This window comes from Corvus moneduloides, chromosome 6 (assembly GCF_009650955.1).
Source record: "Corvus moneduloides isolate bCorMon1 chromosome 6, bCorMon1.pri, whole genome shotgun sequence".
Taxonomy (NCBI): Eukaryota; Metazoa; Chordata; class Aves; order Passeriformes; family Corvidae; genus Corvus; species Corvus moneduloides.
The window spans coordinates 32,192,951-32,211,426 of NC_045481.1; the positions used below are offsets into that span (position 1 = coordinate 32,192,951).

The window sequence follows — 18,476 nt, forward strand, 5'->3', positions numbered from 1 at the left end:
CTATACTGCATTTTTCCCAAAATTAAAGCCCATCTTATATTTCACACATGAGTGAATAAACTTTCTGGTGTCTTTTCAATTGGGAATTCGGAAGAAATTTCCTTTATATAGCACATGATGATGTGAGAATATTTTCTGCATCTTTGCTATAAAATTACCTCTGTAAGCAGCAGTATTATGGTGCATGCCTGAATGTCTTTTACTCCTCTCATGTGACTAAATGCTGGCCAGACCATTTAATGTTAGAAGGAAAAAAAATGACAGAAAATTAATTACTTCAGTTAAAATGGTGCATTTAGAAAGAGAGAAAACTATAGTATTGTTACCTGAGAACTGTATATTTATTTTTATTTCTTCAGTAATATTAAGCAATTTCTCTCCTTTTCAACAATTGTAAGAAAGTTCCATTATTCTTACTATTTCAATGTAAAAATTGTACTGCTTTTTGTAAAAATTGCGAAGACTAATCTGTTCATTTGAATTGATCAAGTCATAGCAATGACTCATTAGGCAGTGTGTGACAGTATTACCCAATTTGTCCCTGATGCTGAGTTTGTAAATTGGCTGAGAATTATATGAGGGATAAAGGATAAATTTTGCCTAAACATGGTATGTATATAAGCACCTTCCAAGAAGTGCTGTATTGAGAGTCATCCATTCTCAGTTTTCTGTGTTTCTTTAGAGCAGGCATGATGCCTGTTACTTGCCATGTTTTTTTAAACAGGTTGTCCTAAAATGTTAGAAATCCCTGGCTTCTACTGACATCTGATGCCTGGATTATTTTGAAACACACAAATTGTGTTCTGGATTATGAAACCAATACAGCAGATTCTAGAAAATGTTAAAAGAATGGTGGGGAGAATGAAAAAGTTAAAATAGTCCTTCATAATGGACCCGTGTGCCACTTCTGACAGAATTTGGAGATATTGATGAAATGCATGTAACCGATAGCCTTAAATATTAAGTCTATTTATTGTCTTTACTTTGTGAACTGAGGAAATTAAGGGGTTACTGCAGAAATATAATTGATTATATATCAAGCAGATTCTTGATCCCTGTTCTCAATTTAAAAGCTAACAAAACATATTCTTTTCCACTTAGATCACCACAGAATAATTTTTTTTATTTAAACAGAACAGATGGTAGGAGCAATTTTGAGATGAAGAATTGCCATCTCTAAATAATTTGGAGGTTAATATTCTTATTATGAAGAATCAATTAGAGAAATGACAGTATATTGAAATGTGAAGCATATTGTTTTCAGGTGTTTTTGTATTATGCTGAATTCTAAGAATTTAAAATTATGTTAATACAATGAATGCATACTTCTGAAATCTCAGTGCATTGACTTAAGTGAATTTGAGGTTTCTTAAAAACAAATTGTTGTCTTTTCTTCCATTTTAGGGATATAATGAACAATAAGGTGTTTTATCAGCATCCTAACTTAATGAGAGTCTTAGGCATGCATGAGACTGTTATGGATGTGATGGTAAATGTGCTTGGAGGAGATCAATCTCAGGTAATTTCATCACAACTTGTTATATGTTTTGCATTTTGAACCTCTCCAAAAATATATTAGGATGTTTAAGAAGTGAACAAAAATATATCCCGTGTAAGCTAGATTTTGCTCGTCCAAATTAAAATATTCATTAATGAAAAAAGTAGAATACTTTTTATAGTACTAGGGGGGAAAGCCCAGTAGTCTAGGACATGATTTTTAAAACTTGAGATGTTATAGGCGTTTTATTTCTCTTTTAATAGCATTGTAAAATGTTTTGTTCTTAAATTAAATACATCCTTTAACTGCCTTTATTGGAGGTGTAGCTCTGCTAGGAATATTTACCTCTTCATTTTAGATGAAGTGTTACTACCAATAAATTATAACAAGAGACTAACAACAGTTTAAATTTTAATGCTCAAATTCATGTACTTGAATTGAGCAAAAAATTTTCTTGCAGTGTTGTGTTCTCCCTTTCTTAGTGTTATGCTTGAATATATATGTGTTATTTTAAAGGCAGAGTGGTATAAATTTTGAGAAGCCTAACTGAAAATTTTCGCTCCTGAAGAAAGTGAGAAGTGAAGCGCACGTATTTTCTTTCTTCCCTTTGCTTGTGCCTGATATTTTTATCCTGTTGCCTCCATCCCAAAAAGAGGCATCTCTTCTGATCCCAGTAGTGCTTATCTAAATTCCTTTTGCCTGGCAACTCATTCTTCTTATGTATTTGGAACAATTTTTAGCCCAACATACTACCTTTTGCTTATCTTTTCTCTGTCCTTCAATTTTTCATAACTTGATTGTCTTCTATGTGAAGCTGCACCACTCTTTCTTTGCCTCTATGGTCATTTAACTCATATAATTCTCTTAAATCCTTATACATTGAATCTGCCTATACCATTGCAGTTTTACCAAGTATTCACATACCAGTTTTAGTTTTTCTGTTGCATTTCAGGGCAAGTTACAATCAATTATAAAATGATTATTACTTTGATAATTTATAGGTGTTACAACACCCTGGTTTTGCTACAGCTTTTACATAGAGCCAAAAGTGATAGAAAACCCATGAAACCCAAAACCACAACAGCCCAGCAATATCTTCTAATTCTATTAAAATTTTTTTCATATAAAATTTTAATAACACAGATCTACAAAATGCTTTACAGAAATTACCATTATATCCTTCAAAAGAAATGCAGACTTAGAAAACTGCTTAGTAACCTGGTGTTGTGCCATTAAATGTGTCTGGCCACCCAAAATAACCTATTTTACGTCTCTGTCTTTATGAATTTCATGTAGTCAGTAGGTACCTAGTGAACGTTTCTTTCTGTTCAGTGTTTCAGCTTCAAGAGATAGGATGAGCAGTCATGAAGTGTAGTCTCTGGTTTAGGGATTGGGCATTTTTCTAGGTTGTGGCAGCAGATTGTTTAAGCTAGATCTCCAGCTTCTTGGAATAAATGGTTTAATCATGAGGCTGTATTGAGGCATGTATTGTCTCTGAAGGAATGGTGGGAAGGCAAAAACTTGTCAGTTCAAACTGATATGTCTCCTATAGTCCTCTGCAAAATGATTTTTCAACACTTTAATGGCCTAATGAATGTGAAAGTTAAAAGGAAATGTGGGTCCTTTCTCAAGTTAGAACCAAAGCAACTGTCAGTTGCTTATCACCTTGGTAACTTCACTATACTTTCCTTGTTAGGAGTGCAGGAAGAACTGGAACAGATTGGTAATTAACATATTTCACTGCTTTGTCAACTTTTTTCTTCAGCAGATCGTTTTTCCTAAGATGGTGGCAAGCTGTTGTCGATTCCTGTGCTACTTCTGTCGCATTAGTCGTCAGAACCAAAAGGCCATGTTTGAGCATCTCAGCTACTTACTGGAAAACAGCAGTGTTGGACTGGGTATGCCACATAGCTGCAACACCTAAAAGCAAGAGTAGGAGCAACTGTGATATCACAAGACTAGTGTCTAATTTGTATTGCAAGCTGAAACATGCTTAAACCACCTTGTGATTTCACCTTTAACTCTTTTTTTTTTCCACTTTTGTTTCATGCTTATGTGTCTATGGATTGTATTAGAAACAGAATAGTCTGAATCTGTGTTTTTAAACACCTTTAAAAAATTAATGTTCAACATACAGTTTGACATTTTTTCCATTCAAAATAGCTGTGGTTTGAAATCTAAGATTAAATTGACCCTTTACGGTGCTTGCCTGTTTCATCTGGTTTAATTTTCCTTGCCTCTACAGTTTAGGCTACTGGAGTAAATTTCATATTTTTTTCTTTTGAACACTGAATGTATGTTTTTTAATGCATGTGCATTAGATTTTGTAACACAAGGGAAATTTGATTGGCTGATAGATGGCTATAATAATAAAATATGTCAAGGCGAGATAGCGTGTGATTTCACAGTGATTTAGCTATTCATGCCTGCATTTGGCCATAAAAAACACAGAAAATTGGAAAATATTAAAGAAAGAAAACAGGTAACTGAAGCTTGAATGTCTCTTTTTGCTAAACATAGGCATATTTTAAAATAATGAATTGATAAGGCTGTGCAGAATTACATAGTTAACATGTTGCTCTCTTAAGGAAATAGTATTCCTCTGATTTGCTGTATTGTTAATACTGATTTTTAAAATTTGTATTTAAAACCACTGTGGTTGAGTTGAGTATGCTTACACATATGGATGTGAAGTCCGAAAAAATTTCAGCATTTTCACATAATTGAAAACAGTTGACCGTGTTCTTGAAAAACTGCCCTAAAATGTACTATGAATATATTTGCGTTCTAGATTCCAGCGTGATTGCTGCCCTCTGCTGCACGAATGTGATTACTGCAAACTCCATTTAATTACTGTGTATTAACTTTCTTCTTCAGCGTTTCCTTCAATGAGAGGTTCGACACCACTCGATGTGGCCGCAGCCTCTGTAATGGACAACAATGAGCTTGCACTCGCATTGGAGGAGCCAGATCTTGATAAGGTAGGTGACCACTCTGACCTATTTACCCATTTAATAAATTGTGTACTTGTGCTAGAAGGGTTTAAAAGGGCAAGTTTGGTCATAGTAGTTTTTGGATATGATGTCCTCAGAAATAACCAATTTATGTATCTGTTTCAAGGTAAGGTTGACTAAGCAGTAGTCCTTGATTTTGCTTTATGCTTATTCAGAATCACAGCAAAAGAGATTTGTTTCTGTCTTTTGCGTGCTTTCACTATTGTTATCAGGTAGAAAGGATGACAACAAGAAAGACATGCAGCAGGAATATCAAGAAGTGTTGCTTGGGGAGGAAAAAACTGAGAATTAAGAGGAGAATAGTAAAAAAGGACACAGGTCTTTTGGCTTAAATCATAGAGGTTTGTGGGGATGGAAGTTAGAGTTAAGAGAATGGAAAGGCAGGTTATTTGAAGATGAAAGATGGAACAGGATTTTAAGGGTAGTTGCAATGGAAAACTGAATCCAGAATTCAAGTCATTGGCAAAGGTTAGGAATAAAGGGGAATCTGAGGAGAGGCAGGGTGAACTGGAAATGTGGTAAAATATTGTTAAAAATGGCATGAAAGTTATTTGTATATCACAGGAGGAAAGCAGATTAAGAGATGGAAGTGCATGGTCAGAAGAGGAGGAAAGCAGGGAAAGGAAGTCATATATGTTAGCAGAGCACTGGGGTACAGAAAACAGAAGGCAGGGTTTAATATAAATGGAGGGAAGAATTAAACACCTAAATGATAGCTTAGCACAAGGGAAAATCTCTGTGCAGAGAATCCTGGGATAACAGTGGAACTGGTTGTGGGACTGTTTGTGATCAGCATATGGTATGGGAGAGGAAAAGCTATGAAATTGAAATAAATGGGCATATTACAGTGATAGCTTGGGGAAGACAGGAATATGAGCAGAAAGGGTGTGAGACAGCGCAGCAATATACTTACTAGGCAATGTACTGTTGAGCAGAATTTGCAATTCTGTATCACCTGCAAAATTGCTGAGTGCACTCTGTCCTGTCATTAATAAAACATTGAGTGGTATTGGTATCAATCCTTGGGATACAACATTAGTGACTGGAACACTACCAGTGACTGTCTTGTATTTTCGTGGAAACTACTGTAGAGCAAGTCACTTAAGCTAAATTTCACTGTTGACCATGTTTCTCATTTACTGATTGCTTACCTTGAAATACTTGGCACTTTGCTTACTGAAATACTTGGCACTGTACATGTGCTGAATGTTCAAACAGTAACAGATATCAGCTGTAACATAAGCACTTCATAAGCACTATTTTATGCTGAAAATATCAGGCTGTATGTGGCTCAGACTTGGGCTTCTCAAATTCATTAGTCATTTTAGCTGTAAGAATCATGCTGTATTGGCTTTGGTGAGTCAATAACTTTATCTAGTGCAGTATGTGGAGGTTATTCAGTAAATAAATCTATATACTAAATAACTAGAAAAAACTGATAATGTCTGGATATTAGTTGATGGATGTGACAGACACCACGTTCACAGAATGATACAGCATTTCTTTGTGACTAAAGTTTATACTGTAAAAACTGTGTGCAACATAAATAAATTACATGTAGACAACTTTTGAATTTTTGCCATTGCAAATTTAAACTCTTTATTCTGTATGTTTTTGAAATTCAGTTTACTATAATTAAAGAAATTTGTTGTAATTTCTCAAAGATTTCCCTTAGTTAAAGGTACTCCTCTTGATAAGAAACGTTATGTTAGGAATTCTTGTATTACCAAAATTTTTAATCTTTCTGGGTTCATACTTAAAACTGCTCATTGATATGTATCAGTCTTCTGAAAAATGTAATGGTTTTCATATCCATTAAAATTAGAATTACAATATATAAAATTTTGATTCAATGTTTATTTTGCTGTTGTAGCAAATAAACCACACATGGTTGTTGATGTGATTTTTAAAGTTGTTCAATAGTATTTTAGTTGTTGTATATGTATTGTCAAAAAGATTTGGATTCCAGAAGATTTATTCTACTTTTCACATTCCACATTTTTTCACGTTGTATTTTTATGTCATCATATAATTGGGTAGCTTCAGAAATAAAGAGTGATAGCCTTTTTTCATTAAAAAAACACCCCTATGACTGATAAAATAATGAGCTATGTTGTTAAATTCTTAGGTAAAGTGTCCAGTATATAAAAAACCTTGTGACTGAAAAAAAATACTACACTCATTCTGGCTTATAGCTATTTTTAGAAATTTATTTCTAAGCATATGAATAAATGATTGCTTCTGTATTGCAGGTTGTTACCTACCTGGCAGGTTGTGGCCTGCAGAGTTGTCCAGTACTGCTGGCTAAAGGATATCCAGACATTGGATGGAACCCAATAGAGGGGGAGCGTTACCTGTCATTCTTACGATTTGCAGTTTTTGCTAACAGTAAGTCTAATTTCTTGGCATCCAAATTTCATCGACAGGTTTTCTTTAAATTGATTTCCTAACCATAAAAATATGTTAAATCTGAAGAGAGGTTAATGCATACTCTTCTCATTGCAAACATGAGACTATTGGTATATGCTTATTATTATAATTTTTTTTGAACCTTCGTCGTTATTTTTTTTTCTTAATTTTTTTTGCAAATCACATAATTGAGTAGATTAACCTGTAGCCATGGTAGCAAATCATGTTAGGAATTCCTTGGCACAGGAAGACCAGGAATGGGGGTTGCATCAATATGTCCCTGCCACTGCTCAGGGAGAAGAGTCTTTTCTGTGCATTAGCATGGGGTCCCTCCCATGTGAGACAGTCCTCCACAAACTTCTCCAACGTGAGTCCATTCCACAGGCAAAAAATTCTCCACAAACTGCTGCAATGTGGGGCACTTTTCCATGGGCTGCAGTCCTTCCAGGCTGCTCCAGTGTGAGTTCCCCACAAGTCCTTCCAGAAAACCTGCCCCAGTGTGGGCTCTACTCTCCATGGGTCTTCAGGTCCCTGCCAGGAGCCTGTTGCAGCACAGGCCTCCCACAGGTTCAGAGCCTCCTCTCAGGCATCCCCCTGCTCCAGTGTGGGTCTCCTCCACGGGCCGCAGGTGGATCTCTGCTGCACCACAGACCTCCATGGGCTGCCGATGGATCTTTGCATTCCTCTGGACCTCCACGGGCTGCAGGGGCACAGCTGCCTCATCATGGTCTTCACCATGGGCTGCAGGGGAGTCTCAGCTCCGGTGCCTTAGGATGAGGATTTGTTTTATATTTTGTAACAATTAGGAGAAAATGAAGTTTTCTTCTGACTTAAGAATACCTTTCAGGAGAAAATACATGTAGTGCTTTTTGGTCCTTAGGTGAAAGTGTTGAGGAAAATGCAAGTGTTGTTGTCAAGCTCCTTATCCGACGGCCAGAGTGCTTTGGGCCAGACCTTAGGGGAGAAGGAGGAAATGGTTTGCTGGCTGCTATGCAGGAAGCTATCAGGATCTCAGAGAATCCTAGTCGTGACCTTCCTTCCCAGGCATATAAAAGGGAAGGGTAAGTAAATGTGAATGCTTGTTTGGCAAATGAGGATTTAATAGCTGGTTCAATCATGCTTGCACTATGTGGATAATAGACCCTGTTGTGTAAGGCATTATACAAACAGAGAGAATTAGAGATTCACATCCACGAGCAGTTGTCATATGGTATTCAGAAAGCATTAGCTAGATAAAAGTGGAATAAGAGTTACAGAGAGAAAAAGCCTGAAGGACAAAACAAATGAGAAGACTGCTGTGGAATGAAGCTAAAGTTAAGATAAAGTAAAAGAGGGAGGTAGAAAGCTCATGTGAAGTCAGCGATTACAGTTCAACTGCAAGCTTACCCTAGGGACAAAATCCCTTTAGTCCGGAGCCAAAGGGATGAGTATGTCTGATGAATAGTCTCTGGATCATGTCTCTAGCTCCAGAGTAGAGCTGTAAACCTAGATTAGCAAAAATGTTCACTGTTATTGTTTACTTTTTAGTGACGAGGAGGAGGTGGAAGAGGAGACTGTGCACATGGGAAATGCAATCATGTCATTTTACTCAGCTCTCATAGATTTACTTGGACGCTGTGCACCAGAAATGCATGTAAGTTTATTTCACCACTCACTCAGAAAATGTAGGAGATTTGTAAACATAACTGTACATGTTTAACGAAACCTTTCTCTACTCAAAGGCTTCACTTCAGAGGGTAGACTTTATGGCTTCTTGCTATATCTAGGTAGATGTATTCCCTGCAAGCTGTTTATAAAGAACCATGGTCTTTTGATTCCTTTATGCTTTTTTACTTATCTAAAATTTTGATAATTTTTACATGACTATGGAATCAAAGCAAATATGAACTAGAAGTGTTGCACAATTAAGAGACCAGTATAATAACTTCTGAAACTGACCCTTTACTATTCTCTAGAAAGCCATAAAAATCAATTTTATAAGAATGTGATACAGGGCTGCTTTTAGTGTGCATTGATGAAATACAGTGCCCACATCATATGAATACACTGAAAAATATGTAAAATAGCTGTTTCAGCTGTAATGCCTGTAACAGCCACATGCAAGATTGGTTTTAATTAGACTGACTGTTGCTTGGTGCTTAAAATTCTTTAGTAGCTTAAACCCAGCTGAAAATGCTCTATGTACCTCAATCCAATAAGAAAAATAAGTTTGACTTTCAGCCTCCCTACTTACTATTACAAAAGCTGTTAAGTTTATTAGCTATATGTAGCACTCTATTGCCAGAGACAGTAGTTTCGTGTTATGAGAGTTACTAGTAGAGATTTCCAGACATAGGTTATGAGTATCTGATTTCTGCTAGAAGTTGAAAGGAATTGCTTACCTCATTGTTGTAAATGCTTCTCAAAGTTTTTACAGCATAGAAATAGTAGAAAAATGCATAGATACATCACACAGATCTGCCTCCATTTGTAGTGTAAAAAACCAAGCTCAAAACCTGTCACCATGGGTTCTCTAGGTAGCATGAACATTTCATAAGTTTTGAGTTCATCACCATATCCGGTTGGTTTAGGAATCTTATCAACGTGGAGTTTTTTGAGTTATTGGGAATTTATAATATTGTGAAATAATAATTGTTGTAAAAATAAGAACAGATACAGAAGTAGTAACAGCTGAGCTTGGCATCTTCATTCACTCTCAGATAAATTGAATTTCAGTGCATTTTCTTTCAGTGTTTAAAAAATTAATATTGATAGAAATATTTTGAGGAAAATTTTCTTAATTTCTTAATTGATGTATTTCTTAATTGAAAAATTTTTCTAACAGCTTATTCAAAGTGGAAAAGGGGAAGCTATTCGAATCAGGTCAATTCTTCGATCCCTAGTGCCAACTGAAGATTTGGTGGGTATTATAAGTATACCACTAAAGTTGTCAACAGTTAACAAAGGTAATTCAATACTTTCATTCTGCTATTTATCATTTACAAAAGTCTTTTGCCACATCAGCCTTCAGGTGTAAATTAGAGCGGTTTTGTTAGATTTCAAGGCAAGCAGAGAACTGTTCTTCAAATTTTACTTAGATCTGTATTGATTAGAGCTGCTCCAGTAGCACAGATATTTGTTCCTGTGGACAAGAGAATGTAAGAGCATAAGAAATACTTTAAAGGGTCACACTAATGGGCCAGTACTTTGTCTCCAGCAGTGGCTCTAGAGAGACCACCTCTTTAGTTAAAATATGTAAACTTGCGCTCAGTCCCTTTGTATTTCCACATTATCCAGTCATTTGTGGAATATTTTACCATTCATTTCTAAGCTTTCATTTAAGAGTGAAAGACAATTAAATTGCAAAATAATAGGGGTTTTGAAATAATAAAAACTTAATATTCTAAACTATTCTTTTTCAGCATAGGACAAAACTGAACAAGAATATAATTTTCTTTGAGTATGTGATTTTACACATTAAATGTAATTATAATGTCTTTCATTGTTTTGGTGTTTCTCGTTTTATCACTTATCTACTCTTAAAAATTATATTGTATATTTGTGTAGATGGCACTGTAAATGAGCCCGACATGTCTGCCAGTTTCTGTCCTGATCACAAAGCACCCATGGTACTCTTCTTGGACCGTGTCTATGGTATTAAGGACCAAAGCTTCCTCCTTCACCTATTGGAAGTTGGATTTCTACCAGATTTAAGAGCCTCTGCCTCTCTGGATACAGTACGTATTTCACTATTGAGTTTAGGTGCAGTGTCTGGATGTAGTGGCTCTGTAAATGTAAAAAAATGGAATTTCAAGTCAAAACAGCTTTTTAAAAAGAGGTATTATAGGCTCACTGTAAAAAAATCAATATTAATTCACTTACTATTAATTTATAGTGCATAATTCTGATTATAAGCATTCAGTAACCTTCTGAAGTGTAAAAGTAGTTTAAAATCATTTGATACAGCTGTAAAATACTGTATAGGCCTAATGATTGCTTTTATTTAATGTTTGTTTCCAATAATTATACTAAAATCCAGGTGTATGAAGAAATTGAGATGAAAAGTGTTATTTAATGCTTAGTGGAGTTTTCTAACCTGTTTAAAGACAGAAGCTGCATTTTCTTTTCTGCGGCTATTGGTTCAGAGTGCAATGGCGCAAGAGACAGGATGTACATGGATGGCTTGGATTTTCTCCAGTTGAAAAAGAAATTAGTTTAGTCCTCATGTGTACACTGGGAATATCATGTTAGCACCCAGCCACTTAGGGAACGTAAGGACTATTACATTACTATGTTTATAGCATTCATATTCATTAACCTTTACCCAGTGTGAAACTAACAATCATTTATTACTTCATACAGGTTTCTCTAAGTACCACAGAGGCCGCTCTCGCACTAAATAGATATATTTGCTCAGCTGTGTTTCCATTACTCAAAAGATGTGCTCCCCTCTTTTCTGGAACAGAGCATCATGCCTCTCTGGTTGACTCCATGCTTCACACAATATATAGGTTATCCAAGGGACGGTCCCTTACGAAAGCCCAAAGAGATGCTATTGAGGAATGCCTGCTTGCTATTTGCCAGTATGTATGACACCTGTTTAGAAGTTAATTTATTTTGTGTTGAATACGTATTTCAACCACTTCTTTCTTGGCTTATAGTGTAAACCTAAGGCTGTTTTATTCTTGCACAAAATAAATGACCAGTGTTATCTCAAGAACTGAAAAGTAGATTTGTCTGTTCGCTTAAGAGGGTCCAGAAGTAGCACAACTTTCTGTGCTATATTCTTCTATAGGTAGATGAGGCATAGTGAGATTCCTTAAGTCCCTAGCAATGTTTTTTTCAAAATACTTCTAATGAGTGTTTTGTATTCCTTTATGTAAATTGACTTCAATTTTTTATTTCATTTACACTGAACTGTATGAATGTTGCTAATAGCATCTGCTTTTTAAAATTACAGCCATTTGCGTCCCTCTATGCTACAACAGCTGCTGAGAAGGCTAGTTTTTGATGTGCCCTTGCTCAATGAATACTGTAAAATGCCTCTCAAGGTAAATACTTTACTTTCTGTACACTCATCTGGCATAAAACTTTAAAATAAACTGCCGTTGTCTTTTTATTAAAAACTGAATGGGAAGGGTAAAGCAGCGTAAAATTACTTCTGAGCTGATAATAATGTTACTGTTTTGTAAAGTCTTTCAAATTAAATGTAATATTTGAAAAATTTTTGAAATTATGCCTAATGCAAACAGTAAACTGATTATGCGAATTTTTGTAATGAACTGTTGACTTTCCCTTTGCTCCAGCAGAAGAGTATTTGAATGTATCAGTTTAAATGTCAGTGTTATCTTGATATTTATTCTTCTGCTATATGAACTATAATAACTCTTGGTGGGATGCACAGTTCAGGAATGAATTTTGAGTGAAATCTAAGAGACAGGATACAGGGAAGAAAATTCACCTTTTATTTTTGAGTATTATATAACTGAACTCTTATCTATCCTCTTGTTCTGTAAATGAAGATTTACAATTTTTAGATGACAAATAAATCTTATTTAGAACTTTTCTGTCAGGTTTGTTTCACTTTTCTGTTGGGATAAAAGAGCCTGATCTTAGGTCTGTGTCTTCTTGTGAAAGAATTGAAACTCTATCATACTGTAAAGCAGAGTTGCCATATTCACAAACATACTCTGGAACATCACTAATTTTTGACTACAAGTGTGGTGTAGAGGGAGTGTTTGTTCCAGTTTTTTAATTTTTATTTTTCCTTCTTATAGAGAATTTCAGTAAAAACTAAAACATCAAGATTCTAGTCTGATACTACAAGAAATTTTGAAGTTTTCCTTGGAATAGGAATTTTTAGTTCTACAGAAGAAACTGGTAGAAATTTGAAATTATGTGGAAAATGTACCAATAATCATATATACTAGCTCTTTAACTTTACAGATTTCCTGTATGATAGTCCTTTCCATCAGTTTTTCCAGAGCTGCGCAATCACAGCCGAGAGGGTGAACTGCAGGTCTCTTTTGCAGTGTTTTGAATAATACTAAAACCATCAGCTGCAAAGGACAGTAAAAGGGAGTAAAATCAATTTGAATCTGTTAAACTTTTCATCAGAATCTATCATGTCCTGCCTTACACCCATTTCATTGTCTCTACTTTTATCCTGTGAGCTAGTCTGTACTCAAATGGTGACAATCCTGAAATTTTTCTACTCCTTGTAATCATTGAGAATCCCACAGCAGGAGCTGGAGATAATACAGGCTTTATACTGTCACAATATGGGCTCTGCTGCTCTTCAAAAAAAGAAAAAGAAGAAAAAGATACCATTATTATGAGCCACAGAATATGAAGAGACAGATACAAATAATACTACTCCTGTAACTGTTTAATATAACAGTTTTTTATTTTGTTAAATACCAATGTTTCACATGCATTTTTATTTCTTGAAAATCTAGCTTCTGACAAATCACTATGAGCAGTGCTGGAAATACTACTGTCTGCCTTCAGGAATGGGAAGCTATGGAATTGCAGCAGAAGAGGAGTTACATTTAACTGAAAAACTTTTCTGGGGAATATTTGATTCCTTGTCTCATAAGGTAATGGCTGCAATTCACATTACATTATGGGGAGGATATAAAAGCATTACAGTGATACTTTGCTGTGCCAAGATCAGAAAGTTCCTGTTTTAACAGTTGTTTCATCTAATATGGGAGATACAGCAATGAATGCTTTTAATGAACTGAAAAATTGAATACTGAATCTTGAAAGATTCTCTCCAAATGGATGAAATGTCAAATCTTTGCCTGATATACCCATAAGCTTTACACTAGTAATGAGGATGTATATACACACACGTAATGTTTAGTTCTCACTGCACTAACATGTCAGTGTTGTCTGCTCTCCTACCTTGGCTCTACTAAACATTTTAAATTACTTTTTACTGACATAAAATTAATTTTAATAAATATATGCATGTGCTTATCAAATTGTTGGTATAGGCAGAATAAATTGTCTGTCTTCAAATATATATTTGTATTTTTTTAGTTTTCTGGCTATTGCCCAGCTGAAGAGATATGATGCAACATACTATGAAATAAACACTTTTCCATTTTTCTCTTACAAAGTGTGATATTGGGACTTTTACTCAGTTTTTCTCTCAGTAAGAATAAGTTGCATTTCTGATAGGAGAAATGTCTTACTGAGTAAACACTTTTTTGGGCTTGCTTGGGATCAAAATTTAGCCCAATCAAAAAATCAGTTTTTACTTTAGGATAATAAAAAATCATATTCATTGTGTCTCACTGAATTTATGTACTCTTTCTAAACAACAGATTTAGATGATTGCTACTCTAGGCATTCTGATTTATAACACGGAAATAAAAATGGTCTCTGTATTATTCTGAAATGACTTTTTAAGGTTTATTTGTATTTGATTTTAGTAACATTTATCCCTCTCTTACTTCTTTCACAAGTGTGAAGAGTATCAGGAGTGCCTGATGCAATCAAATGTTTCCAATTAGTGCATCTTAGATTTTAAGAGATAAATTAACATGGTACATTTGTGCCGATACTGGTGGCTCTCTATAATAGCATTTTCAATTTTCTGTAAATGATTGTTAGCGCAGTGAAAGAAGAGTTGTGTAAATCTGATCTGCTGACCTACAGTATTCTCCACCATTCTTTTTCATTCTAATTTATATTTACAGGTTTGGTGTTATTAAAAATAATGGAATGACTTTGCTACAGTAAATCTCAATTTCCTATAATGAGCATATTTTTTAAATGAAATAGTGCTGAGTGAAAGAAAGGCAAAATGACGATGGCTTCTGCAGTTAAGAAGCTAATTCTGCAGGAACTAGTAATTTTAGAACTAAGGCAGTATTTTAGAGGTGATTATACTCTGTAACTAGGCAAATAAGCCTTGATCCTTACTTTATAGGCCTTCATGGCCCAAAGAAAGCTCAAGTTGAACTCATATTGCATGTACCTACACAGTGTCAGCATACTCTTATGTCAATCTGAGTAGTGTTAAGAATATATCATGTTGATATAATGGAAAATAGATGTCACACAGCAATAATTTTGCTCTATGTTTGAACTTTAAATGTGCCTTACTGTTTGTTTGCATCTTCTCATATTTGTACATGGCTATGGCTGCTTGGATTTCACTAACATTTTGCATGTTTTTCTGTTGGATTTTCCAACCAGTTCCTATCTCTCCTGCAGAAGTATGATCCAGAGCTCTTTCGAATGGCTTTGCCTTGTCTAAGTGCTATAGCTGGAGCCTTGCCCCCTGATTATTTAGACACACGAATTATGTCAACCTTGGAAAAGCAGACTTCAGTGGATCCAGAAGGAAATTTTGATCCCAAACCTGTCAGCACATCAAAGTAAGTAATATAATTCATAGTGATTTCCTTCCCTTAAATATTTTTATACTATTCCTTATTAACATTTTTTCATCTTCTGTAGGGAGGGTTGGCTGGTGACTGACTTGTTAGTGGTATTAGGACTTTCAGAAGTAGTACAGGGATTTTTGCTTCCTTCTGCCAAATACTTCACTGCAGTGTGTCCTGTTTACCAGAGATAAACCATATTCTTCTCAAACCTGAACAGATGTTAAATATTTCCATCTTATGTCTGCAGAGAAAATAGTAAATTCTATATTTATTATGTACCCTATTGCCTAATAGTTCAAATGTTTGGGATATATGAATTAGAAACAATCATTATTTAGATTGTGCTTATGACAATTTGTACAAGATCACAAAAATCTGGTGATTCAATTGGCCTGTAGCCCAATTTTTATAAAGTCTTCGCTTAATTTTGAGCATTGATCTGTAGAAACATGATATGGTAAATTAAGCAGATCATGTAGGATTATTAGAGATTTGGCCTTCCTAGTAATCTTGTGCTTTTAAAATACAGACTTTATATTCAAGAACTTGAATATTCAAGAACTGAGGATCACTAGCTCAGTCTTGCTATTAAAGTCTTGTCCTTCCATCATTGTGCATTGTGAAACATCCATGTTAATGTTATTCTGTATTAAGAACTAGCAACAAAATTTTCTGTAGTTTATGGTGAAGCAAGTTTTTGTTTCTTCACGACTTTCAGTTGTAAAAAGTGTGACTTTTATGTTCTTATAGGTTCTCTGCAAATGCCGTTGTAGGTATGCCTTTTTTATGGCATTTCTTTTAAAGAATAGGGAATTGCCAAGCCAAATTCCTTGCCTTCATTTGGAGGTGAAGCATTTTGATTAGTGCCATATTATGCTGACATTTTTTTCATAAATCAGACTGCAGTAACTTATGATTGAATGACCATAACCCTCTTTGCTTACAGCCTTGTACTTCCTGAGAAACTGGAGTATATTGTAAGCAAGTATGCTGAGCATTCCCACGATAAATGGGCCTTTGAAAAGGTAGGAGTTATTTTAAGACTGGCAACTGTCCAGGGCTAGTAAATAATTCCTAGGGTGAATATTGAAATTGAAATTGGATGGTTTGACTGTTAGACCCTTGTTCAGAGTGTATGGATGTCCACATGTTTATTTAGGGATATGTGGAAGAAATCTTTTGCTTAAGAAAATGCATTGCAATTTGTCACTTTTTCAAAGAATTTATTAGGACAGAGACTTGAGGGGACTGAACAAGGGGTGTTTGGTTTGGGAGGCGGGTTTTGTTGGTTTGGTGTTTTGGTGTTTTGTTTTCAGGTCTTTTTGTTTGTTTTGATTTTTTGGGGGTTTTTTTGGTTGGTTTTTTTTTAAATTTTGTTTGTTTGTACAAATAAAATAATTCTCTTGTTTGGGGGGCCTATAAATGCAAATTTGTAGAGAAAGGTACACATACATATAAATATGTAAATATACACAGTTTAATTTGAAACCATAAATTTCAGTTACTATTATTTAAGGTAAAAGATGCATTACAGTTATGTTCTTCAGCTCTTGATCTGTTAATGTTACATACTCTCCTCTGTGTTTCTGACTTCAGCCCCCCCAGAGAATTGAGGCAATCTTTTTTGCCTCAGTCTGTCCTGTTTCAATGCATGAGTCCACTTGAAAGGGGCCAATGTAAGTTAGGCTCAGAATTGGTATTGTAAGACCTCCTACTCATAGGTGGCATCCGTTCTGTCTCAGACATGTTTTGTTCCAGTGTGTCCACAGATGGATGCACTTCTCCTGTGGCACTGAGCAGCTCTTGCAGTGGGTTAGCAGTTTGGTATGACGAAAGGAACGGGCTAATTTGCTCTCACTTGTCTATGTTGTTCTTATTTCAGTGGGTTTTTTGGTTATGTTTTTTTCTTTTTCAGACTAATAGTGGATGGAAATATGGTGTTTCACTGGATGAAAATATGAAGACTCACCCATTAATAAGGCCCTTCAAAACTTTAGCTGAAAAGGTAATAGAGGAAATTTCAGCTGCAGCAATATGAAGTAGATTGATTCGTGTGCTTCTAAAAAAAAATTCCAAATATATTCTGTTAAATGTCAGGCAGAGGCACAAACTAGAATTTTTACAGTTAAGAATAGGTACATCTTTATGCTGAAGTGGTTTTTCAGTTAATCTTACACTGAGTCTTGTATAATTTGCTTCCATTAGGCATAATGTTCAGTGTTTCTTCATAGGCATGGGTAAATCTGTATTCAAAAGTATCAGTAGCACAGTTTTTTAATGCTTCCATGGATGAGAAATGACTGGCAGAAACTCCTGGGGCTTAATGAAAGTGTAATTTAACATATCTGAAGGCAATTTTGTCTTCCAGAAAGATGGTAGAAAAATGTAAAAAAATGCGTAGGAGATGATTCAGTTGAAAATGCGGAAAAGCATTTAAAGCATTTGAATTTCTTGACTAGGCACAAATGTCTTCTAATTGTCAGAACAGTGAAGTGAATTTGAATTCTGTTACTTATTTTTGTAATGATTCACTGGGAGACACAAGTCAATTACATTTGTCCCTCTTTGCCATATTTTCCCTGTTCAGAAAATAGACATGACAAGAATCAAGAGTGATTAAAGATGTTGAGTTTCCTAAGATTCGTAAATTGCTTTGGAATCTTTGGAGAGGAGCCAAAGCATTGTTGGTTGTTATTTAAGCAATTCAAAGAGAGTTTTCTGAATTGTCTGAAATTAGAACTTTTGAACATAAAAATCAGGTTCTATCCCTAAAAGCTGTCATTTTGAGCAACTGTCAGAAAAATTCTGGTTTATGCTACAACCTGAAATACTTTTATTAAATTGATTTGAAAAGTCTTAATATGGCATACTCAGAATTTTGCCACAAATTTTCAGAATTTCTCTAACACTTTCACTTTCCAAAGGAGTCTTGGAATACAGGCTGTTGCTTATTCTTTTATTGGTAGCTGTGTTTATATGAAGAGGTGTATAGTTCAGTAACCTTCTGTATCTGTGAGTGGATATAAATATAGGAAGACTAAAAAAAGGCCTTGAGTGATGCATTTGAAGGTACATACTTGCTTAACTACTTCATAGCACTCATAGTACCATCATTTTTTAATTTTTTTATGCTGGTGGAATTAATGAGTAAGTTTCCACATCCAATTACATTAT

General features: G+C 35.0%; 1 protein-coding gene across 1 annotated transcript in view; it reads left to right on the forward strand.

Annotated features, from left to right (window-relative positions):
- RYR3 (ryanodine receptor 3) overlaps window positions 1–18,476 on the forward strand; it is a 201,952-nt gene that overhangs the window by 112,033 nt on the left and 71,443 nt on the right. The window contains 14 exon segments of the mRNA XM_032112924.1: window positions 1,405–1,519; window positions 3,267–3,396; window positions 4,376–4,479; window positions 6,765–6,900; window positions 7,802–7,982; window positions 8,449–8,554; window positions 9,746–9,866; window positions 10,468–10,637; window positions 11,263–11,483; window positions 11,861–11,951; window positions 13,359–13,499; window positions 15,130–15,293; window positions 16,249–16,327; window positions 17,218–17,307. Of these exon segments, the coding sequence (XP_031968815.1) occupies window positions 1,405–1,519; window positions 3,267–3,396; window positions 4,376–4,479; window positions 6,765–6,900; window positions 7,802–7,982; window positions 8,449–8,554; window positions 9,746–9,866; window positions 10,468–10,637; window positions 11,263–11,483; window positions 11,861–11,951; window positions 13,359–13,499; window positions 15,130–15,293; window positions 16,249–16,327; window positions 17,218–17,307 (1,849 nt within the window).